The sequence below is a fragment of the Oncorhynchus clarkii genome, chromosome 20 (genome assembly GCF_045791955.1).
Source record: "Oncorhynchus clarkii lewisi isolate Uvic-CL-2024 chromosome 20, UVic_Ocla_1.0, whole genome shotgun sequence".
In the NCBI taxonomy this organism is placed as follows: Eukaryota; Metazoa; Chordata; class Actinopteri; order Salmoniformes; family Salmonidae; genus Oncorhynchus; species Oncorhynchus clarkii.
In genome coordinates this window covers 77,566,372-77,588,039 of record NC_092166.1, presented here as the reverse complement: position 1 = coordinate 77,588,039, position 21,668 = coordinate 77,566,372, and the positions used below count along the sequence as shown (strand labels likewise).

At 41.6% G+C, this 21,668-nt stretch overlaps 2 protein-coding genes across 4 annotated transcripts; one reads left to right on the top strand and one right to left on the bottom strand.

Annotated features, from left to right (window-relative positions):
• Positions 1–270: 270 nt before the first annotated feature.
• LOC139376939 (nucleolar RNA helicase 2-like) lies at positions 271–7,695 on the bottom strand. 3 transcript variants are annotated; one of them, XM_071119957.1, is made up of 14 exons: positions 7,520–7,695; positions 5,137–5,379; positions 4,726–4,887; positions 4,538–4,610; positions 4,229–4,407; positions 3,956–4,073; positions 3,598–3,783; positions 3,305–3,450; positions 2,384–2,533; positions 2,003–2,164; positions 1,531–1,884; positions 1,257–1,391; positions 1,025–1,069; positions 271–681 (listed from the first exon to the last, which is right to left on the bottom strand). In XM_071119957.1, the coding sequence occupies exons 1-14, from the start codon at positions 7,601–7,603 to the stop codon at positions 469–471; spliced, it is 2,250 nt and encodes a 749-aa protein (XP_070976058.1). In that variant the 5' UTR covers positions 7,604–7,695; the 3' UTR covers positions 271–468. The 3 variants fall into 3 exon arrangements, with proteins under 3 accessions (XP_070976058.1, XP_070976059.1, XP_070976060.1); XM_071119958.1 differs by having other exon boundaries at positions 4,726–4,884; XM_071119959.1 differs by having other exon boundaries at positions 4,726–4,881; positions 7,520–7,685.
• A 3,620-nt stretch (positions 7,696–11,315) lies between these two features.
• Positions 11,316–15,138, top strand: LOC139375700 (hypermethylated in cancer 2 protein-like). The gene is made up of 3 exons (XM_071117508.1): positions 11,316–11,467; positions 12,062–12,464; positions 12,577–15,138. Exons 1-3 carry the CDS (start codon positions 11,432–11,434, stop codon positions 13,992–13,994), a joined length of 1,857 nt encoding a protein of 618 aa, XP_070973609.1. The 5' UTR covers positions 11,316–11,431; the 3' UTR covers positions 13,995–15,138.
• Positions 15,139–21,668: the final 6,530 nt, after the last annotated feature.

Sequence of the window (21,668 nt, the reverse complement as noted above, 5' to 3'; positions counted from 1 at the left end):
CAAGGCAAAGGGTGGCTACTTTAAAGAATCTCAAAGATGAAATATATTCTGATTTGTTTTAACACTTTTTTTGGTTACTACATGATTCCATGTGTGTTATTTCATAGTTTTGATGTCTTCAATATTATTCTACAATGTAGAAAATAGTAAAAATAAAGAAAACCCCTGGAATGAGTAGGTGTTTCCAAATGTTTGACTGGTACTGTCCAAGGAAGAATTGGGGGGGGGATAAAAAAAAAAACAGTACGTGAAAAAAGACCTAGAATTTGATTTCCTCAGACAACCTTTAATGAATTGGCTTATTCCAAGTACAGATAGTTGAATGCATAATTGCAAATCAATCAGGTCATACATATATTTTGCGGAATTTTCTTTCGCGCTGGTAACAGTCAGTCCACCAAACACCAGTAAAAACCAGGAAACAGACAGACAGCTATGTCAACAGTCCAGCGACTGGGAAGTCAGCGGTTAATAATCAAACGCACTGCTGAAGCTGCGTTTATGACTGCCTCCACCTCTCCAGTTGCCACCGCCGCCGCCGTTTCTGAAGCCACGGCCACCTCCCTGTCCTCCGAAGGAACGTCCATATCCACGGTCACCACCCATGCGCGGTTTCTCCTCCAGCTCAGGAAGCTCTGTGGCGATTGACAGCTGCCAACGTCTACCATCCTGCCAGGCATCCTGAGGAGAAGACAATTGGAGTGATCACCGCAAGAACAATCGGGACTCTGTTACTAACCACATGATCTACAGTGGCCTTAATTAACGAAGCCTTTGTTTTTAACAACAACAAAAAAAGCGATGATGGATTGCGTGTGTTGTGAAATTTGAGGCAGTAGCATCACTCTGGCAGAGCTTGACAGTAAGGCTGGGGAAATACTCACAATGCCCACACAATGAAAATGCAGTTTGAGAAATGGTCTTGGATAATTGCTCTTCTCAGCTTTGAATAACATTAAACCAAGCCTTTTACATGTGTCCAATTCGTCAAAGTTGAGTGGGAAAGTATCTGCTCTCGACTTACCTGGTACTCCTTTACCTTGTCAGCCGGGACATCAAAACAGACTCCCTGCAGAGCAAAAAAATACAGCTCACCGATCACATTTTTGCTTAACATCAGGCAAGTAAATTACAGAGCCTCAATAGTATTGCTATTATAGTACAAAGAGTGAAGGAGGGTGGTTTTATCTCAAAGGTGAAAACAGAGACATCACCCTTCCCCTTCTGACCGGAGGCACAATGAATGACAAATGTACCATTTTGCCCTTGAGGAAGGTCATCCCCCGGATCATGTTGTCAATCTCCTCTCCCAGTTGCTCCTTCAGACCACGCCAGGCGCAGCCAATGTTTTGCAGCTCCTGGGAGCAGTTCATTGTCATTGTGGTGTAGCCCTGGATGGATTGAATAACAAACATTAAATACAAGTTCGAACCTTTCGTGGTGCATTTTAAACCATTATGGGCATTTACACATGTCCTTCATTATTCAATTGCTACATGTAGACTGAGGTAGCAGGGTCTAAACACTCACAGTGTCAGAGTTGAGGAGGGACCTCTGCTCCAAGGCAGTGGCTCCTGATATGTGTGCCAGGGCGGCAGACAGGGCCTCCACGGCCCCACGCTCCTCAATCAGCTTGGTAGCAGACACGCGGAAATACTCAATGGCTTGGGGGGGCACAGAGTCTAAAAACCTCACTGCGTCTTTACTGGAGGATTTGATGATGTCATTGGCAGTGGGCACTCCAACTCGCTTAAATGTAATGCCTGCTTTCTGCTCTACATATCGGAGCTGGTCTTCCTCTTTGCGTTGGTAGAAACAGATGCAGACGCCAGTCCTGCCAGCCCGACCAGTTCGACCTGACCGGTGAATGTAGGACTCCACATCCTGGTAAAGGGGCAACGAAGCGTTCACGTTAATACCTTGTTGTTGTTGCTAGATCAACTACAGTGTTACTACACATTGAAAAGAGCATCTAACATGGTGTTATCACATCACAATCTACCTTTGGGGGTGAGCACTGCACGACCAGGTCTACCTCTGGGATGTCCAACCCGCGGGCAGCAACGTTGGTGGCCACTAAGACCTCGAAGGTGCCACTTCTGAAGCCTTTCAGTGTGATCTCCCTCTGCTTCTGAGGAATGTCCCCATGAAGTGACTGGGAACTCTGCAACATTGAACACAATCAGACCCGAGAATGAATAAGCCAATGAACCCATTAGAAATACAGTCAACTACCTCACTTGACTTTCAATGTCATTTACATCTGTCATGTCAAACCTTCCAGGTTGATCCTTGTATCAATGTCCTACCTCACTAATTCAGCGTGCGCTGTGCAGCAAAATTAAAACTAACAATCAACAAAGCTACGGCAGGTTTCTGGTACCTGTTTTATGGAGGCATTCATTGACAGCTCGTTGGCATCCTTCTTGGTCTCACAGAAGACGATGGTGCGGCCGTGGCTCCCGCTGTAAACCTGCACCACATCCCCAATGACTGCAGCCCTCTGGGACCAGTGACACGCTATGGCAAGGTGCTGGGTGGGGAGGAAGAGACGGAGAGGACTTTTAACAAAAAGTGTTGATCGGTGTGAAAACAACTATGTTTAGTAGGCCTGAGTGAACCACACATTACAAAATGAGAAACATTTAGAAATGACAGCTAAGAATCAGTATTGCGTGGTCTTTTACCAGTTTGACATGAACAGAAAATGTATGCACACATAAGTAAGTCGCTTTCGATAAAAGCATCTGATAAATGGCGTGTATAATTATTATAAATGGGGCGGGCTAAATATGGGTAAAGCTGCTAAATAGCTATGCTATATGTTAACTGGTTTGTGTGTCAGCAGCTGAAGTTGCTAAAATAATGTTGTTGTTTTTGATCACTAGAGTGCTTCCAGGTAAGACACACACTTGATCTTTATCGCTGGATTACAGCCAAGTAGAAACTACAATAGCATGAGTCCGGGATACAAAAATATGAGTTAAAGGCTAAAGTAGCTTAAGTCAGAAGAAACTGGTTCAGCAAGTATGATGTTTAAGAAACGTGTTGTGCATTTCTTAAGAACCATGAAACTATAATGACATTTGTCACCTGAAAAAACATATTAATACCAACCAGATGGGCTTCATGTTCCTCTACAGAAGTATTAATACATTATACATTTGGTTTCTAAAATGTACAGTTTAAAATGTGAAAAATTTAATCTATTTATTTATTTTTAAACTAAAGTGACAGAGAGGACTTGTCAAACAAAATGAACCATCACTTGCTGAAAGGATAACAAAATAGTTTTCCTTCTTACCTCTACTGTGGTGGCAGCTTTCTGGGTCTTTTTGCCAATGAGGTCCACATGCTCATAGGTTGGCCTCATGTACCTCTTTGCCACATCATACACCCATGATGGGCATGTGGCAGAGAAGAGCAGGGTCTGGGGGTTGGTCTCAGAGTCTGCCCACAAAGAAACCCTGGATCAGTTCTGTGCATTTATTTCGTACTAAATGTTATGACACACTATTTTGGCCTCCCATCCAACCCAAGGCAAATCTACAGTATATGGCCTAAATCAATCAATCCCATATGAAAATGTCTCATTACCTTTTTGGTAAGACGCAGACAGTATCTCCTCCACCTGTTCTGCAAAGCCCATATCAAGCATTTGGTCCACTTCATCCAATACAACGTGCTTCAATTGAGACAGGTCCAGTTTGTTATTCTGTAGATGGTCCTTGATACGACCTGGAGTTCCCACTAGGATATCGATGCCACTGCGGATCGCATCAACTGAGAGAAAACAGATCAAAATTATTTTCCACAAATATGATCAACTTAACCGTATATGGAATCTACAGCGTCACTTTTCACAAATAAATAACAGGCACTTTGCAATGAAGCCAAATTGTGCACAACTAGAGGATGTTAAATTGAAAAAGTAAGAAATGGGAGTGAAACTCACGTTGGGGGTTGTAGGAGCTCCCACCATAGAAACAAGTAACAGACAGTTTCTTTGTCATGTCCTTGAAATCCTTGGATACTTGAATAGCCAATTCTCTGGTTGGCGCAAGGCACAAAATCTATAGAAGTGGACACAGTTAATGATGGGAAGAAAGGTATTTCGGTCAAAATATTATACATGCTCTCTAAGACTATATTATGTAGCTAATTGACAATATCTTAGCACTAACAGCACATGCTGAATATCTGATGGCAGTATCTGCAGCAGACCTACCTTTGGGGCTCTGCCCCTCTTCTTGTCATCTGGGTCATTTTGGAGTTTCTCAATCAGCGGAATGGCAAAAGCTAAAGTTTTCCCAGTGCCTGTTCTTGCCTGGCCAATCACATCCTTTCCCTCGTACACAGAATTGAAGGTTTGTGTTTGGATGTCAAAGAGGTAAGATATGCCTCTTGCTAGAGGGAAAAGAGATGATTAAAATGTAGGCGGCCCAAATATCAAGTAACAGACTGCACGTTTAAAAATGGGTAACTCAACTAAAAAAAGCATTTTAGTTGAACAAAAATAGACAAATAAAAAAAATACCTTGAAGTAGTTTAATGGTGTTGGGGGAGATTCGGAAGTTAGAGAAGGCTCCCTCTTTCTGTTCTGGCGTCTCCTAAATGCATGAAAACAGAGAAATCAACAGACTGACAATGTTCTTAAAGTCCTTTAAAGTACTTTTCCAAAAAACCACTTCACTGATGAATCAGAAAATCACTGGAAAGACTCACGGTTTCTTTTCCACTGTCGGAGTCCTCGCTTGATTGTGCTGGAGTTATCGCCGCGGTATGCCCATTAGTTTGTGCAATCAGCGTGGGAGTCTCAGGCAACACTTCGTTGACGATGACCTTTTCATCTGTCTTTTTTCCCTTTTTCTTCTTCTTCTTCTTCTTCTGTTGGTAATGGCAGAATGGGACATGGTAAAAAGCCGTGTTGATTACTGATTAACATTTATTATGTTGACCTAGCTAGTTTCAAAAGGTCTGATTATGAAATGATTCTATTAATTCCCATCTGAAGACTAGCTCAAATAAACAATGTGTATTTGAAAAACAGATGTCAAAACAAATCAATACCCATCCGTTGTAATGCAGTACTGAGTGTAGCCACGTTTAATCAAAACAACATATAATATAAGTAACCTCAGTTGCTTTGTCATTGTCTGCAGACTCCTCATTGGAATGAGATGTGTTGTCCTTCAAAGGCGATTCTTCTGCGTTGCTGTTAACATCAACTTCTGCGCCCCCGTTAGTTTTGTCCTCTTTTTCCTTATTCTTCTTCTTCTTCTTCTTGGGAGCAGGAGGTTCACAGTCAGGTTCCTCTCCAACAACCGTTTTCTGTTTCTTGATTTTCTTTCCCTCCTTGGTCTTCTTCTCCTTTATTTTCTACCAACCAAACATAGTGCACCAGACATTAAGTTGAAGGGGACAGAATAGTTGCAAGTTATATCAATGTATAGCTATATTTCTTCTATAAGAGTTATCTAGTGAACTAGAAAGACAGATGGATACATTTGGCCCCCGAGTGGCACAGCGGTCTATGGCACTGCAGCTCAGTGCTAGAGGCGTCACTACAGGCCCTGGGTTCGATTCCAGGCTGTATCACAACCGGCCATGATTGGGAGTCCTATAGGGCGGCGCATAATTGGCCCAGCGTTGTCCGGGTTTGGCCGTCATTATAAACAATGACTTTGTTCTTAACTGACTTGCCTAGTTAAATAAAGGTTTTTAAAAAATGTATATTGTATTGGATAAATGGTTGCTGAACAGCAATGGAAACATGTCGAGCAACGTCATCCATCAAGTGCTGTACGTGGCACAAATTGATAGGCTGTGACTGTACCCGAGTACATGGTGGGCTCGCAGAGAGTCAGGGTTCCTGCCTGTGCGAACGTAGCTCAGTAGGCTACAGGGGCTCCAGTAAATACAGTGCAGCTCAAGAGGCCGGGTTTGACCAGCTCTGAAAACATCACTAATCCGGTATTTCAGGTGCCGAAGTCAATCATGGCTCACTACGGAAGCAGCTGCTTTATAGGTCGTCGTTGTAAATGAGAACTTGTTCTCAACTAGCCCACCTGGTTAAATAAATAAAAAAGATATATAAAAAAAATAAGTGGGATGCATTGTTGAGCGCTACATCCCGAGGGGTTCGTGTTGATTGTACGGAGATTGTGACATTCGGTTATATGGCGTCCCTTGAGAAAGCAAGAACAAGATATATGTCAGGAGAAGTGCAGTATTATCATAAGGAGGCGTATAATTGGAATACAGGGGAGGAATGAAGGGAAAAAGAGAGGCAGGGGAGGTCTAAGAGAGAGGGAGGGAGGAAGAGGGTGAGCTTGAGTCAGTTAAAAATTGTAGAAAAAAGGCAGATGGTTTGTTAAAGAAGAATGGTAGAAAGTAAAAGCTGAAGGAGCTGAAGACAGGAGGAGAACGAAGTGAATGAGGGCGAAGTATCGGAGGTGGTAGGTGTGGTGAAGTTCTCAGAGCCTGAAGCTTGCACCGAGGGTCAGGATAAAGATGAGTATAACAGTGGGAGTGAAGTTTTTTGAAAAAGTGGATTTTTGCCTTTTGGCTGATCCATTTGTGCTTTCAGGGTAGGTACTTTCAGGGTACTATGGAATTGTGAGGGTAACCAGAAGTGGTCTTGTGATAATTGTTTGTTTCTGCTGGTCTGAGGGAGAAGGCGCTCAGTGTTAAACGAATGGGGGCAAGAAATGTGAATTGTTTCGCTCTCAAGAGGGGGCCACATTGAAAGGAGTGATTACTGGGGTAGCAGTAAATGTTAAAGTTGACCAACTGAAGGGGAAGATTCCCGGTGTGTGTGATGCTTGTCGTTTAGTGTGAAGCAGACAGAGCAGCGAGAGTGGTGAAACAGAAGAGTCATTGTCTGTTTTTTTTTTTGTTGATGCTGAGTCTTTGCCGACAAAGTGATGTTAGGATATATAAGTTACAGGGTGTGTTAAGTAGAGATGTCACATAATTTCCGGTTGTTGGCATTAGGTAGGACTAAATAGATTTAAATAATGGAGTACGGTGGTGTTATTTTAATTATATTTGTTATTTTGAGAGTGTAGTGTTTGATGGTAGAGTATTTGTATATTTATCAAGCATTAGGTGGCGGTAATGCAACATATTGGATGCCAACCGCCGTTAAACCTCATCGAAGAAGAGTACATGGTGGAAAGTTGATCCTTCTGTTTTGCGGATCAGCTGACCACGTGTCATGGGCACGAGGCTGCGCGCTAGTAGCAATGAACATGCGGTGATGGCTAGCTACTTTCTACAAAGACTGGCAGTTGTTTAAACCTCTACTTGTATTTTCCCGTAAAGCGTATCTCTAGCATAATGGCAATACAATTTGAACAATATGACATTTGTGACGACATTATATAACGTTAGCTACAACGCGGATGTAGAATGTAACTAGCTAGCATGCCGTATAGCGGTGCTAGCCAGCGGGTATAGTACAGTTTCGGCTATTTAGCGAGCGTTAACAACCAGCTATGTGTTCCATTTTACTTACTTTGGGTGTCGTACTGCCCGCACTAATGTCCATTTCACCTTCCATCCCGATGTCTTCGGTTTCAAAAATAATCTTTGACGGCATCTTCCCCGGTTGTTTTCCCTTAGAGTGGACACAGGCTAACCCTACCGGCACGCGTACAGAAAGAACGACACGACTGTGTGGTGTTGCGCTAGAGCTTTAACAAGCATAGAAATTGAGTAGGTAGAACGGCCCTCTCATTGGAAGTCAGTACAGAGCAATTTAGACGCCGTGATGTGGAACTTTAGGTTGGTTCTTTAGCTTACAAATATGTGTGTCTTCTTCTTAGTTGTTTTATGCGCGTTTGTACTCCATTCATAACAATGTTCATCTAATCTGTGCTGACATATGATAGTTTTATGAAAATTATGTACACAATATACCCATATTTATTCTACTTGTTCTAATTCTAGGGATATGACGGAAAGCCAGAGGAGTCAATACAGATTGGCATTGCGATGGTTAGTGTTGGGATTTTTTTGCGCAATTACTATTGTCAGAGCACAGAGAGTTGCCAGTTCACACACTCACTGTTGGACGATTCTATCTGGCAATCGTGCAACTGCTGGCCCGTCTCTCTAGCCTACCTGGGCCCACACCAGAGAAACACACTGATATTATGGACACGATTCCAATCAGTTGGTCATGATAGCCGATCTAAAGAAAAATACAGAAAAATACAAATGTATATTTTCTTTATGATATAAAGCACTCAATGACTGCAAACGTCAAATACGAGAACACATGTTGCAAATGGCTAATCAAATCAGATCTGGGTTCAAAACTTAAGTATTTAAATTAATTTCAAACAGCCTACTTTTTGAAGTAAGACGAGCCTTTTTTCCCAAATACAAGTATTTTAACATGCATTTGTACCCAGGTCTGTTTGGCCTTATGGGTATTTGAAATGTATTTGGAAACAAGTAGGCTGTTTGAAAATAGTTTCAAACAGTAGCTATTTTTATAGGAGATTACTTTAAAATACTTCAAATAGAAGTAGTTGGATTGAGCCACATTATTTGAAAATACTCAAATACATATAAAATAAGTATTTGTATTACAAACACTAAAATATGCATATATTTGAACCCAGGTCTGCATCAAATGGGCCATGAGTTCTAACTATATTCCAATATGTTACACATACTTACTGGGTAATTAGACATAATAATAATAATAATAAAACACCATAAAAATATACATTAAAATATGTTTTCCCCTATAATATTAGGCTAACAGTGTGGTTGTCTATGTAAAAGGGAAAGAAAATATATTACAATAAGCGATTAAAATAGTCCATAACTTTCCATTATATTATAATACATTGTACTACATATATAGGCCAGGTCATGAAAAAAATTAAGAATAGCTCTTGGCAGTTGTGTAATATTGCCTTGACCAGTGTCTGCTGCTTGGCGCTGGGATAAATTTGGAACAACGAGGCACGAGGTGAACAGCTGGCTTATTCCGGAATTAGACTGTACAAGGGGACTCCCTCTGATCTGTACGTGAGGTATGGCGTGGAGTGCCCATTGAATGGAAACGCACGTAGCCCCTGCCATGTCACCCCTGAAAGTGGTATAACCGGCCAGAGCAGGCAGCCCAAGCTCAATGGGCATGGCATGGTTTTCTGAGCCTTGGATGATTTTCAGCAACATTATTTAAAAGCTACAAATAAAATAGGCAGTTTCTATTATAATAATTAGGCATACAGCCCTACACTACTAATGCTACGACTACTACCACCTTCTAGGCATACTACTACCACCTACTACTGCTACTACTACCACCTCTACTACCACCTACTACTACCACCTACTACTGCTACTACTACCACCTGCTACTACTACCACCACCTACTACTGCCTACTACTGCTACTACTAACACTTACTACTGATACTACTAAGACCTACTACCGCTACTACTACCACCTACTACCGCTACTACTACCACCTACTACTGCTACTACTAACACTTACTTCTGCTACTACTAACTCGAGCCCGGGTTCAGCGACTCAACCCAGGAGGCATTGGCTTAAAGATAGTAGTGTTAAGTAAAATACTTTAAAGTACTACTTAAGTCGGTTTTTGGGGTATCTGTACTTTACTATTTATAGTTTTGACAACTTTAACTTCATTGCATTCCTAAAGAAAATAATGTACTTTTTACTCCATACATTTTCCCTGGCACCCACAAGTACTCGTTACATTTTGAACGCTTAGCAGAACAAAACAATTGTCCAATTCATGTATTTATCAAGAGATCATCTCTGGTTATCCCTGCTGCCTGTGATCTGGCGGACTCACTAAACACACATGCTTCATTTGTAAATTATATCTGAGTGTTGGAGTGTACCCCTGGCTATCCGTAATTTAAAAAACAAGAAAATGGTGCCGTCTGGTTTGCTTAAGTATATTTTAGCAATTTACATTTACTTTTGATACTTAATTAAGTATGTTTAAAACCAAATACTTTTAGGCTTTTACTCAAATAGTATTTGACTGTATTACTTTTACTTTTACTTGAGTTATTTCCTATTAAGGTATCTTTACTTTTACTCAAGTATGACAGTATGACATTTGGGTACTTTTTCCACCACTGCTTAAAGAAGCACTCCAGCTATTTTTGAACTTTTCCTGTTGAAAAACAAAATCCCACGTATAAGTATAGAAATTTGTTTTGACCAAAATAGTGTTTTTCAGACACAACTGAAAACCATTTAAGGATTTGGTCTGGTGGTGTCCTCTGATGTCATCGGCATCCTCCTCTCTTGCTTGCGGGAACAATAGAAGAGCTATAGAGAACAAAAGAGGAAGGTCCATGTCATAAGGACACCTGGACCACCTATTGAGATGTGCCTTTTGTTAAATAAATCAGATGATAAATGAGGTGAAAAGGAGACTGGAGTATGACCTTAAGGTCCCTATCATAATATTGACAATGATAACAATTACATAGTTTTGTGACCATTAACAAAACTCATCCTCAATAATTAACATCATCATCCTCCTTCATATTCCATTTTTCAGATCAAATAAAATAACTGAAATATCACTGGAACATAATACGATTATGTACAATGGATGCGTTTAAACAGGCAGCCAATTTCTGATATATATTTTTTTACCACTAATTGATCTTTTGACCAATCACATCAGATATTTTCACATCGGATCTTTTTCAGAGCTGATCTGATTGGTCAAAAGACCAATTAGTACAAGAAGATCATAATTGGGCTGCCTGTCTAAACGCTGCTAATGTGTGCAGTCTGGGTCCTCCAAAAAGACAGTCTCAACACCAGCCTCCATTGTTTCTGGTAATTTCTTAACAGGGGATTTATTGTGTTGTTGTGTTCTATTTAAGTTCTATTTAAGTACTATATTTAAAATAGTGCCTATACTTCATAATACATTTAACCATCATCCCTGTTTCCAAATGAGGCTGCGGCAACCTATATCTGTGGTGGTATTTCCATTGCGCAAGAAACATACCCACGGGACTACGGTGATATGTGTAACCTTAGTAAGTGTACAGTGGGGATGTGACGAGCACGTGGGGTAGGGGACAGGAGGAGACTGCATTTATGGAGTTATCAACAAAGCATCACTGAGGGCTTGCGCAGGGTTGTTAACCAATGATGTTTGTATACATCATTGGGTGGAACAAGTGAGGACACCGCAGGGGAAATGTGGGTTGGGTCTCACCATAGCCGGACATGGAGACTTTGACGTCATGGCAGGGACTCCCTAAAAGCAGCTGTTGAAGAGTGTCACGTCGTCAGCCTCGTAGTATCAAAAGCGTGTGATTCTTTTCCGAATGAAAGCGCACGTAGACACCGGCAGCGGAGTACATACACGGATACTTTAGTTTTCACTTTTGCAAGGATTCTATGCACTTATTTAAGAAGAGTGTGTTCACGATGAATGTAAGTAACACAATACCTTTGTCTTGTTTTATAGAAGCCATTTATTAGTATATAAAACTATACTGAATGAAAATGTTATTGTTTCAGAATTTTATCCAGTGTTCCATACTTATTGCAGCTAGTGCCAACTTTATCATAGTAACCCTATTACTGTTATTTTCATGGTCGATTTGTTGAGTGAATCAACAGAAATCCTAGTTTGTAATAATAGGCTGGAATAATAGGTCTATAATGAAGTTATTGATAGGCCTAAACTTTCTTGTTATTCTGTCTGGTTTCTTATTGTGAGATTATTTTGTATGTAATAAATGCAAAACCAAATCAACCTGTTGTGTGCATGAAACAACAGTTCTATAAATCTGAAAAGTATTTTATTGTCACCATAGAATTGGGACAGGAGGCCTCTAGAATCATAGAACAATAGCCTATTTTAAATTGTCATAACATTCCCATAATATTTGCAATGGTCTAGTTAGCCTATAGATCTCAACATGCTCAATACAGTATGTGCAAACTTCACACATATTGAACAAAAAGACTCACGCCACACCATGAAGAGTTTGTTTTAATGACTTGCTCTAATCTGTTACCTAGGTGGGAACATATCCTTTAGTGGTCAGCACCCATGCTGTGGCCCTACTGAGGAAACTAAATTTTCAGAGAATGGAGGGGCAATTTTGTGACTGTGTGATTCGACAACATCTGAACCCGGTGAAACTCTATCTGGCTCACAAAAATGTCCTGTCAGCTTCTAGTCCCGTCTTGGCTTCCCTTCTCCCCAATAAAGGTGCACTGCTGGACTTGCAGTTTCCATCCCTTTCAACTGAAATTCTGGGGTCTCTTTTGGAATTTATCTACACTGGGACACTACCCCCACCAGATCAGGATGAATCTATTCTCTCTGCTGCTACTTATCTGAAAATGGATGAACTACAGAAGGCTTTAATAAGAAGGAGCACACTGAACACATCATCTGAGTCTGACTGCACTGTTGCAGGTCAAATAATCTATCTATTAATTATTTAAATTGTGTAAGAATAATATCACATTGTGTTCTAATTTCTAAAATCATATATTCTTTCTAATTTCTATATTCATTCTTTCAGCAGATATAAAACCCAATCTAAAGAGGAAATGCTCAGATCAGCAGCAAAACAAGAAGAATGAACATTCTCCACCGCAGTGTAGCTCAACCCCTCTAAGTTGTGAAGTCGTCCCCGTCATATGCCATGTCAGCACAACTGGAAAGCCTTCTCTATTGTCAGAATCCAGACCTGAAAGCAGAAAATTGAACAGTGAGTCTGACGTGACCATAAAGGAAGCAGGAGGCAGTGAACGAAAGGTGACACTTGGTCATGGACACAATTTAAAGTACTATGGATTACAAACGGATGATAATTATGAGGCAGCTTTATATGAGTCACAACCAAAACAAAGCAAGATTTTATCTGGCAGTGCATGCTCCAATGTCCAGGATCTGCCCATGGCTGCCCCAGAGGATGCAGCATATTACACAGGAAGGCGTCAAAGGGAGTTGGATGAAAAATCTGTATTACAAAGTTCTGGGAATGCCATCCTGACACATACTGCTGTATGTTCAGAAATTGGTGAGGAGGATGATACTGAAAAAAACACAAATCAGGAATTTACATCCCACTTCAATACTTCAAGTCATTACTCCAGGATTCAAAGTTGTCCTCACTTAGATACAACTTCCAAATGTAGTGATAACGAAGGGGTAACTACAATAGATCAGTTAGAGTCAAACAAAGAGAAAGGTTCTAAATGCCACCCCACACGGCAATTTGAAAATATTTCAGATGCTGATGAGTACATCCCTGATAATGCCATAGAAAACACCCCTAAGGGTAAATTAAAGGACTTATGGAGTTCAATGATCACCAGTGGATATTGTCCCCAGGACGACGAAACAAAATGCTTTCAGAGTGCTTCTAGATTAAATCTATGGACTGAGGCAACGAGCTACTCTACACTAAACCCCAAAATATCTGAGGAGGTAACATCAAACGAGAGCAGATGTGATATCAAGGGCAGTAACACTAACACCAACGAAATGGAAACATATCAAGGACAAGTTCGCTATCACTATCTTGCAAGGGAAAAACATCACCCTGTACAATCAAGTGACTCGGACGACGATGGTCTGTATAGTGCCATGGCTAACTCTGACCTCCGAGGAGGCCTTGGCATAAATGTCAAAGCCAGCACCTCAGATTTCGTTTTACTGGACATTTCAGCCAAACATCCCTTGGCAGGGTACCCTGACTCCAATGGGAGTGTGGGTGTGCCTGCATCTGCCTCTGTCCAGCCTTACCAGTGCACTGTGTGTGATAGGGCCTTCAGCCAGCGAGGCTCCCTCAACAGACACATGCGCTCCCACCTGGGAGTTAGGCCCTACTCCTGCCCCCAGTGTCCCATGACCTTCTCCAGACAGTACCGGGTCACTGAGCACATGCGCGTCCACCAACGGGGCTGCGAGGACCTTCAGAGGACAGGCCCCACCTGATGGCAACAACAATCAAAGCAATGGAGCTTCAGCTGAAAATCCTACACAACTTTGGAATTAGGTCAGGGCTACGGCTTGTTCAACCCTATCAAGATCAGTTTGTGAGATAGAGTTGATCAGGGTTCAAGCCACTTGTGAACTGTATCCAAAAACCTTTGGGAAAGCGCTTTTGGTATGACAGTCTGTGCTACCAGCCATTTGATGAAAAGGAAATGCTTTCAGATGTTCTCTGTCACTTCAAAAACAATTTGAGAAAGCACCTTTTGGCATTAGTTTGTCATTTGATGAAGTGAAAATGAATCATCAAGATGGATTTGTCTTATACCCTATTTCAAGTGGCCTTATATTTATGGGTTGCACATTTCGTCACAATATTGTTTTGAATGTTAGTTTTAGGTCAGATGCCCAGCTGAACATTCTACTCAATGCAGTCTCAATGGGTGTTGAGAAAGATGTTGTCTAAAGTGCATTACATTGGCTTGGAAACATGACGACATTTCAAAAGGAGGCAAATAATTAGCAGGGCAGACCTTTGTCATCATTGTGATGTCTTCAGATTGACTTTAGATACAGTATAACTTTAGGTAGCTAGCTAAGATTGAGGGGAGAGCACTGACATTCTAGCCAGCTAACATTAGCATTGCTAGCTACAGTGCCTTCAGAAAGTATTCACACCCCTTGATTTTTTCAAAATTTTGTTGTGTTTAGCCTGATTTTAAAATTGATAAAATTTAGATTTTTTTTTGTCACTGGCCTACACACAAAACCTACTAATGTCAAAGTGGAATGATGTTTTTCAAGTTTATAAAAATTATACATTATAAGCTGAAATGTCTTGAGTTAATAAGCATTCAACTCTTTTGTTATGGCAAGCCTAAATAAGTTCATGAGTAAACATTTGCTTAACAAGTCACATAATAAGTTACATGCATTCACTTTTTGTGGAATAACATTGTTTAACATGACTTTTGAATGACTACCTCATCTCTGTACCTCACACATACAAATATCTTTAAGGTCAATCAGTTGAGCAGTGAATTTCAAAAACAGATTCAACCACAAAGACCAGGGAGGTTTTCCAATGACTCGCAAAGAAGGGCAGCTATTGGTATATGGGTACAAATAAAAAAGCAGGCATTGAATATCCCTTTGATAATGGTGAAGTTATTAACCCTTGTGTAGTCTTAACATTCTTTATACTCCCCTTGTCCTAAGGGTAAAAAATGACCTACCTTCACTAAACCCCTAAAATAAAGCAGCTTCATTGAGTTTTAAACCCCAAAACTGGTTTTGCATTAAGAAACAACCTGTCATTCATTACAAACTTTGTGAATATCTGGGGTTTCCAACCTTCACAATGCAGAAAGACTGCATTTTTATTTTACTAAGCAAGTCAGTTAAGAACAAATTCTTATTTACAATGACAGCCTAGGAACAGTGGGTTAACTGCCTGTTCAGGGGCAGAACGACAGATTTCAGCTCGGGGGTTTGAACTTGCAACCTTCTGGTTACTAGTCCAACGCTCTAACCACTAGGCTACCCTCACTCGTTTTTATTACAACACACTTGTCATAATTGTTTTCTTTACTAGAGGTTTATTATTATTATTATTATTATTGGTTAATGTACTGCATAGATGTAAACAAATATTTTTTTTAGCAAGAGATAGCACTTGAATAGCCTAAAAGTAGCAGAAATGTGCATAAAGTAGTTTTGAATGCATTTTATTGAAGGGAAACAATAATAGTCTTGAACTTTTGGCAACACAGTGATATATTCTTATATACTGTACAGTGAGGAATTCAACAACAAAATACTAGTCTTCTCCCATTTTTTTTAACCATTGCCCCCACACACACAAGGTGAATACACAACAATAAATAAGAATAAATTAAGATAATAGATACAACTAAAAAACGTGAAGAACATAAATCAATCAACTTTAATTAGCACATGTAGGACAGTATGCAAGTGTGTGTACATGGACTTTGCAGATGTATTTCTCACATGTGCAGCACATCGTATTTGTTTTACAGTCCTTCTTTGGGGGGCAGAATTGGCATCTCCTCCTCTTGCCTGCCCCAGCTGCAGCCTCAGGTGGATCAGGACAAGATTCAGCTTTCACAAGTGCTGCAGAGGCTGCTGTGCGGGGGAGGCGCTCCCTTCTTTGAATGTGTGGGATTAAAAGTGCCTTTCCCAGCTGCTCCAGGAACACCCTCCTCTTGTTCCACTGATCAGGCATCCAAGTAGGGTTGATCTTGTTCCTTATCACAAAGGAATTGTATGAGGACACATCAATGATGTTATGGAAGATGACCAGGGGACAGCGTCTCTGCATCTGTAAGTTCCAATCATCTTGTCCAGGTTGTCCATGCCTCCTTTGTTGTGGTTTTAGTCCAGGATGATGGCTGGCTTCCTGTCCTCACGATCACTGATCTCAGCCACATTCTTGTTCCTCTTTGGGAGGTAAGAAACTAGAGTGGTGGTGAAGGGGTGAAGACAAACTTTGATGAGAAGGCCTCTCCCCCTTGTTGCAAGGAGTGCAGGGGGAGCTCCGGCTTATTGTGCCAACCATGGTGATCTTCTTCTTCAGGAGCTGCTGGCTGAGTTCATAGGAGGTGAAGAAATTGTCCCACGTGACATTGTGCCCCCTCAGTCCATCTGTCACATCAAGGAAAACCCACATCCCCTGGTTCTTCACCGGGCCTCCAATGGTCGTCTTCCCTGTGTAGACTTGCATCTTCCAAGCGTAGCTGGATTGTATGTCACAGGCCACCCATATCTTGATGCCATACTTTGCTGGCTTGCTGGGCATAAACTGCCGGAAAGGACAGCGAACTTTTGACAAAAGGGATCAGTAATTAGTATCATTGTTACAGAAAACAATCACATAAATCAATGATATATCAATAAATTATACAATTAACAATGAAAATCACTTACATTACAGATATGAAAATAAAAATGTACCTCTGAATGGAACCAGTTGCTCTTCCACTCTTACTTCAGGCCCAGTGTTGTAGAGGTATGTTTGGCGCTCCACCCACTTCTCCCAGACCTCTTTTATGGCCGCCAGTTTGTCTCTCACACGTCTTGCAGGTCTTGACTCACGGTTATCAAATCATAGCATTCATGAGAAAGTGTGAAAGACTTTCAGTGGCATTGTGACATGGAAAATCGCTCTTCCACTCTCTGCATCCCAGAGACTACATGTAGCCTTGCCTCGGGATCTATACACACCCGCTAAGATTAGCAGCCCTATGTAGGCATACAGGTCAATCTCATCCATCCTTTTCCAGTTGTCTCCATATTTATGGAAATCATCCAAATTTGTGGCTGGTGTGATGAACATGTTGAATGTTGAGGTGATGTCCTGGGCAACTGCATGTCTTGTGGGCCCTGGGGTCTTCCTTATGGCATTTTGTGCTGCCATCCTGCCCTGGTTGTCATATGGTGGCAAGGATCATGTTCATTTGCTGTTCTTTGACAAAAATGTCTCTTTCTGCCTGGGGGATTTCTTCTTCATCTGAAGATGATGCATCGTGCTCTGGGTTGTATTCTTCCCCATCTTCTTCTTCAGATACATTCTCCTCTTCAAAATCATTGTTCTCGTTCCTCCTGGACATCTGGAAAAAAAACAAATCTACGACCTGTTGGGCACTGAAACGTGCACTCATGGTTTCAGTAAAGAGAGACCTGGGGGGGGGGGGATTGTCATCTGCAACACCTTTATAGCCTCTGACTGCATTCCCCATAGTAAACAATGCTTTCAAGAAATGTTTATTTTGTCTGAAATGTTGTTTATTTTGTCTGAACTTGAGTCATGTGTGGGGTCGTGGAGGGGTCGTGGAAGGGAGATGCTGCACATGCATAAGAAAGTTTTAGTTTTGTCTGAGTTCAATCAGTAGCACACAATCTCAATTTCTCATTGTTTGTGTGTGTGTGTCTTTGTGTTTGTCGTGTGTAAATGATTTTATAACTGCCGGGTCAAAAATTACCTTAAGACAATCTTTGTACCCTGGAGGTGTACAGTTGTCATGGAAATATGAACAAAGGCGATGTTTCACTTTTCCTAATGTTGGGGTCACTCTAGGAAAAGTAATCTAATGTCAAGGTGAAAAAACAGAATTTAGGGGGTTTTCTCTGCTGTTAAACATAGTTGCGGGTCATTTTTTACCCTAAAGACAACACAAGGGTTAATTATACTTTGGATGGTGTATCAATACACCCAGTCACTACAAAGATACAGGCATCCTTCCAACTCAGTTACCGGAGAGGAAGGAAACCTCTCAGGAATTTCACCATGAGGCCAATGGTGATTTTAAAACTGTGTGTGTGCGTGCGTTCGTGCGGGTAGAAAACTAACCCTACTTGTAGAGAAACACCAATGCTATCCTCCTATCTTTCATGTTGATGGAACGGTCTATAACTCTGTCATGCAGTACACACTGTTAAGATGGCACCGACAGAGATGGTTGCCTCACTTCGCATTCTTAGGAAACTATGCAGTATTTTGTTTTTTTATGTATTACAGTGCCTTGCGATTGGATTCAGGTCTGGACTTTGACTTGGCCATTCTAACACCTGGATGTGTTTATTTTTGAACCATTCCATTGTAGATTTTGCTTTGTATCATTGTCTTGTTGGAAGACAAATCTCCGTCCCAGTCTCAGGTCTTTTGCAGACTCCATCAGGTTTTCTTCCAGAATGGTCCTGTATTTGGCTCCATCCATCTTCCCATCAATTTTAACCATCTTCCCTGTCCCTGCTGAAGAAAAGCAGGCCCAAACCATGATGCTGCCACCACCATGTTTGACAGTGGGGATGGTGTGTTCAGCTGTGTTGCTTTTACGCCAAACATAACGTTTTGCATTGTTGCCAAAAAGTTCCATTTTGGTTTCATCTGACCAGAGCACCTTCTTCCACATGTTTGGTGTGTCTCCCAGGTGGCTTGTGGCAAACTTTAAACAGCACTTTTTATGGATATCTTTAAGAAATGGCTTTCTTCTTGCCACTCTTCCATAAAGGCCAGATTTGTGCAATATACGACTGATTGTTGTCCTATGGACAGAGTCTCCCACCTCAGCTGTAGATCTCTGCAGTTCATCCAGAGTGATCATGGGCCTCTTGGCTGCATCTCTGATCAGTCTTCTCCTTGTATGAGCTGAAGGTTTAGAGGGACGGCCAGGTCTTGGTAGATTTGCAGTGGTCTGATACTCCTTCCATTTCAATATTATCGCTTGCACAGTGCTCCTTGGGATGTTTAAAGCTTGGGAAATCTTTTTGTATCCAAATCCGACTTTAAACTTCTTCACAACAGTATCTCGGACCTGCCTGGTGTGTTCCTTGTTCTTCATGATGCTCTCTGCGCTTTTGACGGACCTCTGAGACTATCACAGTGCAGGTGCATTTATACGGAGACTTGATTACACACAGGTGGATTGTATTTATCATCATTATTCATTTAGGTCAACATTGGATCATTCAGAGATCCTCACTGAACTTCTGGAGAGAGTTTGCTGCACTGAAAGTAAAGGGGCTGAATAATTTTGCACACCCAATTTTTCAGTTTTTGATTTGTTAAATAAGTTTGAAATATCCAATAAATGTCGTTCCACTTCATGATTGTGTCCCACTTGTTGTTGATTCTTCACAAAAAAATACAGTTTTATATCTTTATGTTTGAAGGCTGAAATGTGGCAAAAGGTCGCAAAGTTCAAGGGGGCCGAATACTTTCGCAAGGCACTGTATTTCTTACATTGTTACCTCAGGAAATCTTAAGTCTTATGACATACAGCCGGGAAGAACTATTGGATATAACTTACCAACATTACGACCAGGAATATGACTTTCCCAAAGTGGATCCTCTGTTCAGACCACCACCCATGACAATGGATCCGATCCCAGTAGGCGACCCAAAACAACGGCGCCGCAGAAGGGGCAGACGGAGCGCTCTTCTGGTCAGGCTCCGTAGACAAGCACGTCGCTCACCGCTCCCAAGTATACTACTCCAGAGTATACTACAACATTCGAGCAAGGGTTGCCTTCCAGAGAGACATCAGAGATCGTAACATTCTCTTTTTCACGGAAACATGTCTCACTTGGGATATATCAGAGTCGGTACAGCCACCCGGTTTCTTCACGCATCGTGCCGAAAGAAACAAACATCTCTCTGGTAAGAAGAAGGGCGGGGGTGTATGCCTTATGATCACCAACTTGTGGTGTAATCATAACAACATACAGGAACTCAAGTCCTTTTGCTCACCTGACCTAGAATTCCTTACAATCAAATGCCGACCCCATTATCTACCAAGAGAATTCTCTTCGATTATAATCACAGCCGTGTATACACCACTCCAAGCAGACACCTCGACGGCCCTGAAAGAACTTCACTGTGTATGTATGTAAGTATGTAAACTGGAAACCATATATCCTGAGGCTAAATTTATTGTAGTTGGGGATTTTATCAAAGCTAATCTGAAAACAAGGCTCCTGTAGGGGGTGCGTACTGGCGGCAGAGAAGTCAGGCACAGGATAGCAAAAACTGATTTACAACGGCGCTGTTTAATAAACAAAAGCACCGTAAACAGAACAATAAATCAATGGGTAAACAAAACACGTTACACACCAGCATAACGTGCACAAGCACTACAATAAACAATTTCGGACAAGGACATGGGAGGGAACAGAGGGTTAAATACACAACATGTAATGATGGAATTGAAACCAGGTGTGTGGAAAGACAAGACAAATGGAAAATGAAAGGTGGATCGGCGATGGCTAGAGGACCGGTGACGTCGTCTGCCGAACGCCGCCCGAACGAAGAGACTTCGGCGGAAGTCGTGACAGCTCCCTAAATTTTATCAGCATATCGAATGCGCGACTCTAGCTGGCAGCATTCTGGATCATATTGCTACTCTAACTTCTGCGATGCATACAACTCCGTCCCCCGTCCTCTTTTCGGCAAATCTGACCACGACTCCATTTTTTTGATCCCAGCCTATAGACAGAAACTAAAACAGGAAATGCTCGTGCTCAGGTCTGTTCAACGCTGGCCTGACCAATTGGATTCCACGCTTCAAGATTGCTTTGATCACATGGACTGGGATATGTTCCGGATAGCCTCAGACAACAACATTGATGTATACGCTGACTCAGTGAGTGAGTTTATTAGCAATCGGTGATGTTGTACTCATGGTGACTATTAAAACCTTCCCTAACCAGAAATTGTGAATTGATGGCAGTATTTGCGGAAAACTGAAAGTGCAAACCACTGCTTTTAATTATGGCAAGCCGACTGGAAACATGACCGAATACAAACAATGTAGCTATTCCCTCCAAGGCAATCAAACAAGCTGAGCGTCAGTATAGAGACAAAGTAGTCGCAATTCAACGGCTCAAACACGAGACGTATGTGGCAGGGTCTACAGTAAATCTCAGATTACAAAAAGAAAACCAGGGACACAGACGTCCTGCTCCCAGACAAATTAAACAACTTATTTGCTCACTTTGAGGACAATACAGTGCCACTGACACGGCCAGCTTCCAAAACATGTGTGCTCTCCTTCACCATGGCCAACGTGAGTAAAACATTTAAACGTGTTAACCCTCACAAGGCTGCCAGCCCAGACGGCATCTCTAGCCGCGTCCTCGGAACATATGCAGACGAGCTGG

Excerpts from the sequence above, each read along its gene's own strand:
- LOC139376939 (XM_071119957.1), bottom strand. The coding sequence starts at position 7,603 with ATGCCGTCAAAGATTATTTTTGAAACCGAAGACATCGGGATGGAAGGT. Across the intron at positions 2,534-3,304 it reads AAGCTGCCACCACAGTAGAG|CACCTTGCCATAGCGTGTCA; the intron begins GTAAGAAGGAAA and ends CTCCCCACCCAG. Across the intron at positions 1,070-1,256 it reads CCTTCCTCAAGGGCAAAATG|GGAGTCTGTTTTGATGTCCC; the intron begins GTACATTTGTCA and ends TTTGCTCTGCAG.
- LOC139375700 (XM_071117508.1), top strand. The coding sequence starts at position 11,432 with ATGCACTTATTTAAGAAGAGTGTGTTCACGATGAAT. Across the intron at positions 11,468-12,061 it reads AGAGTGTGTTCACGATGAAT|GTGGGAACATATCCTTTAGT; the intron begins GTAAGTAACACA and ends TCTGTTACCTAG. Across the intron at positions 12,465-12,576 it reads GTCTGACTGCACTGTTGCAG|ATATAAAACCCAATCTAAAG; the intron begins GTCAAATAATCT and ends TTCTTTCAGCAG.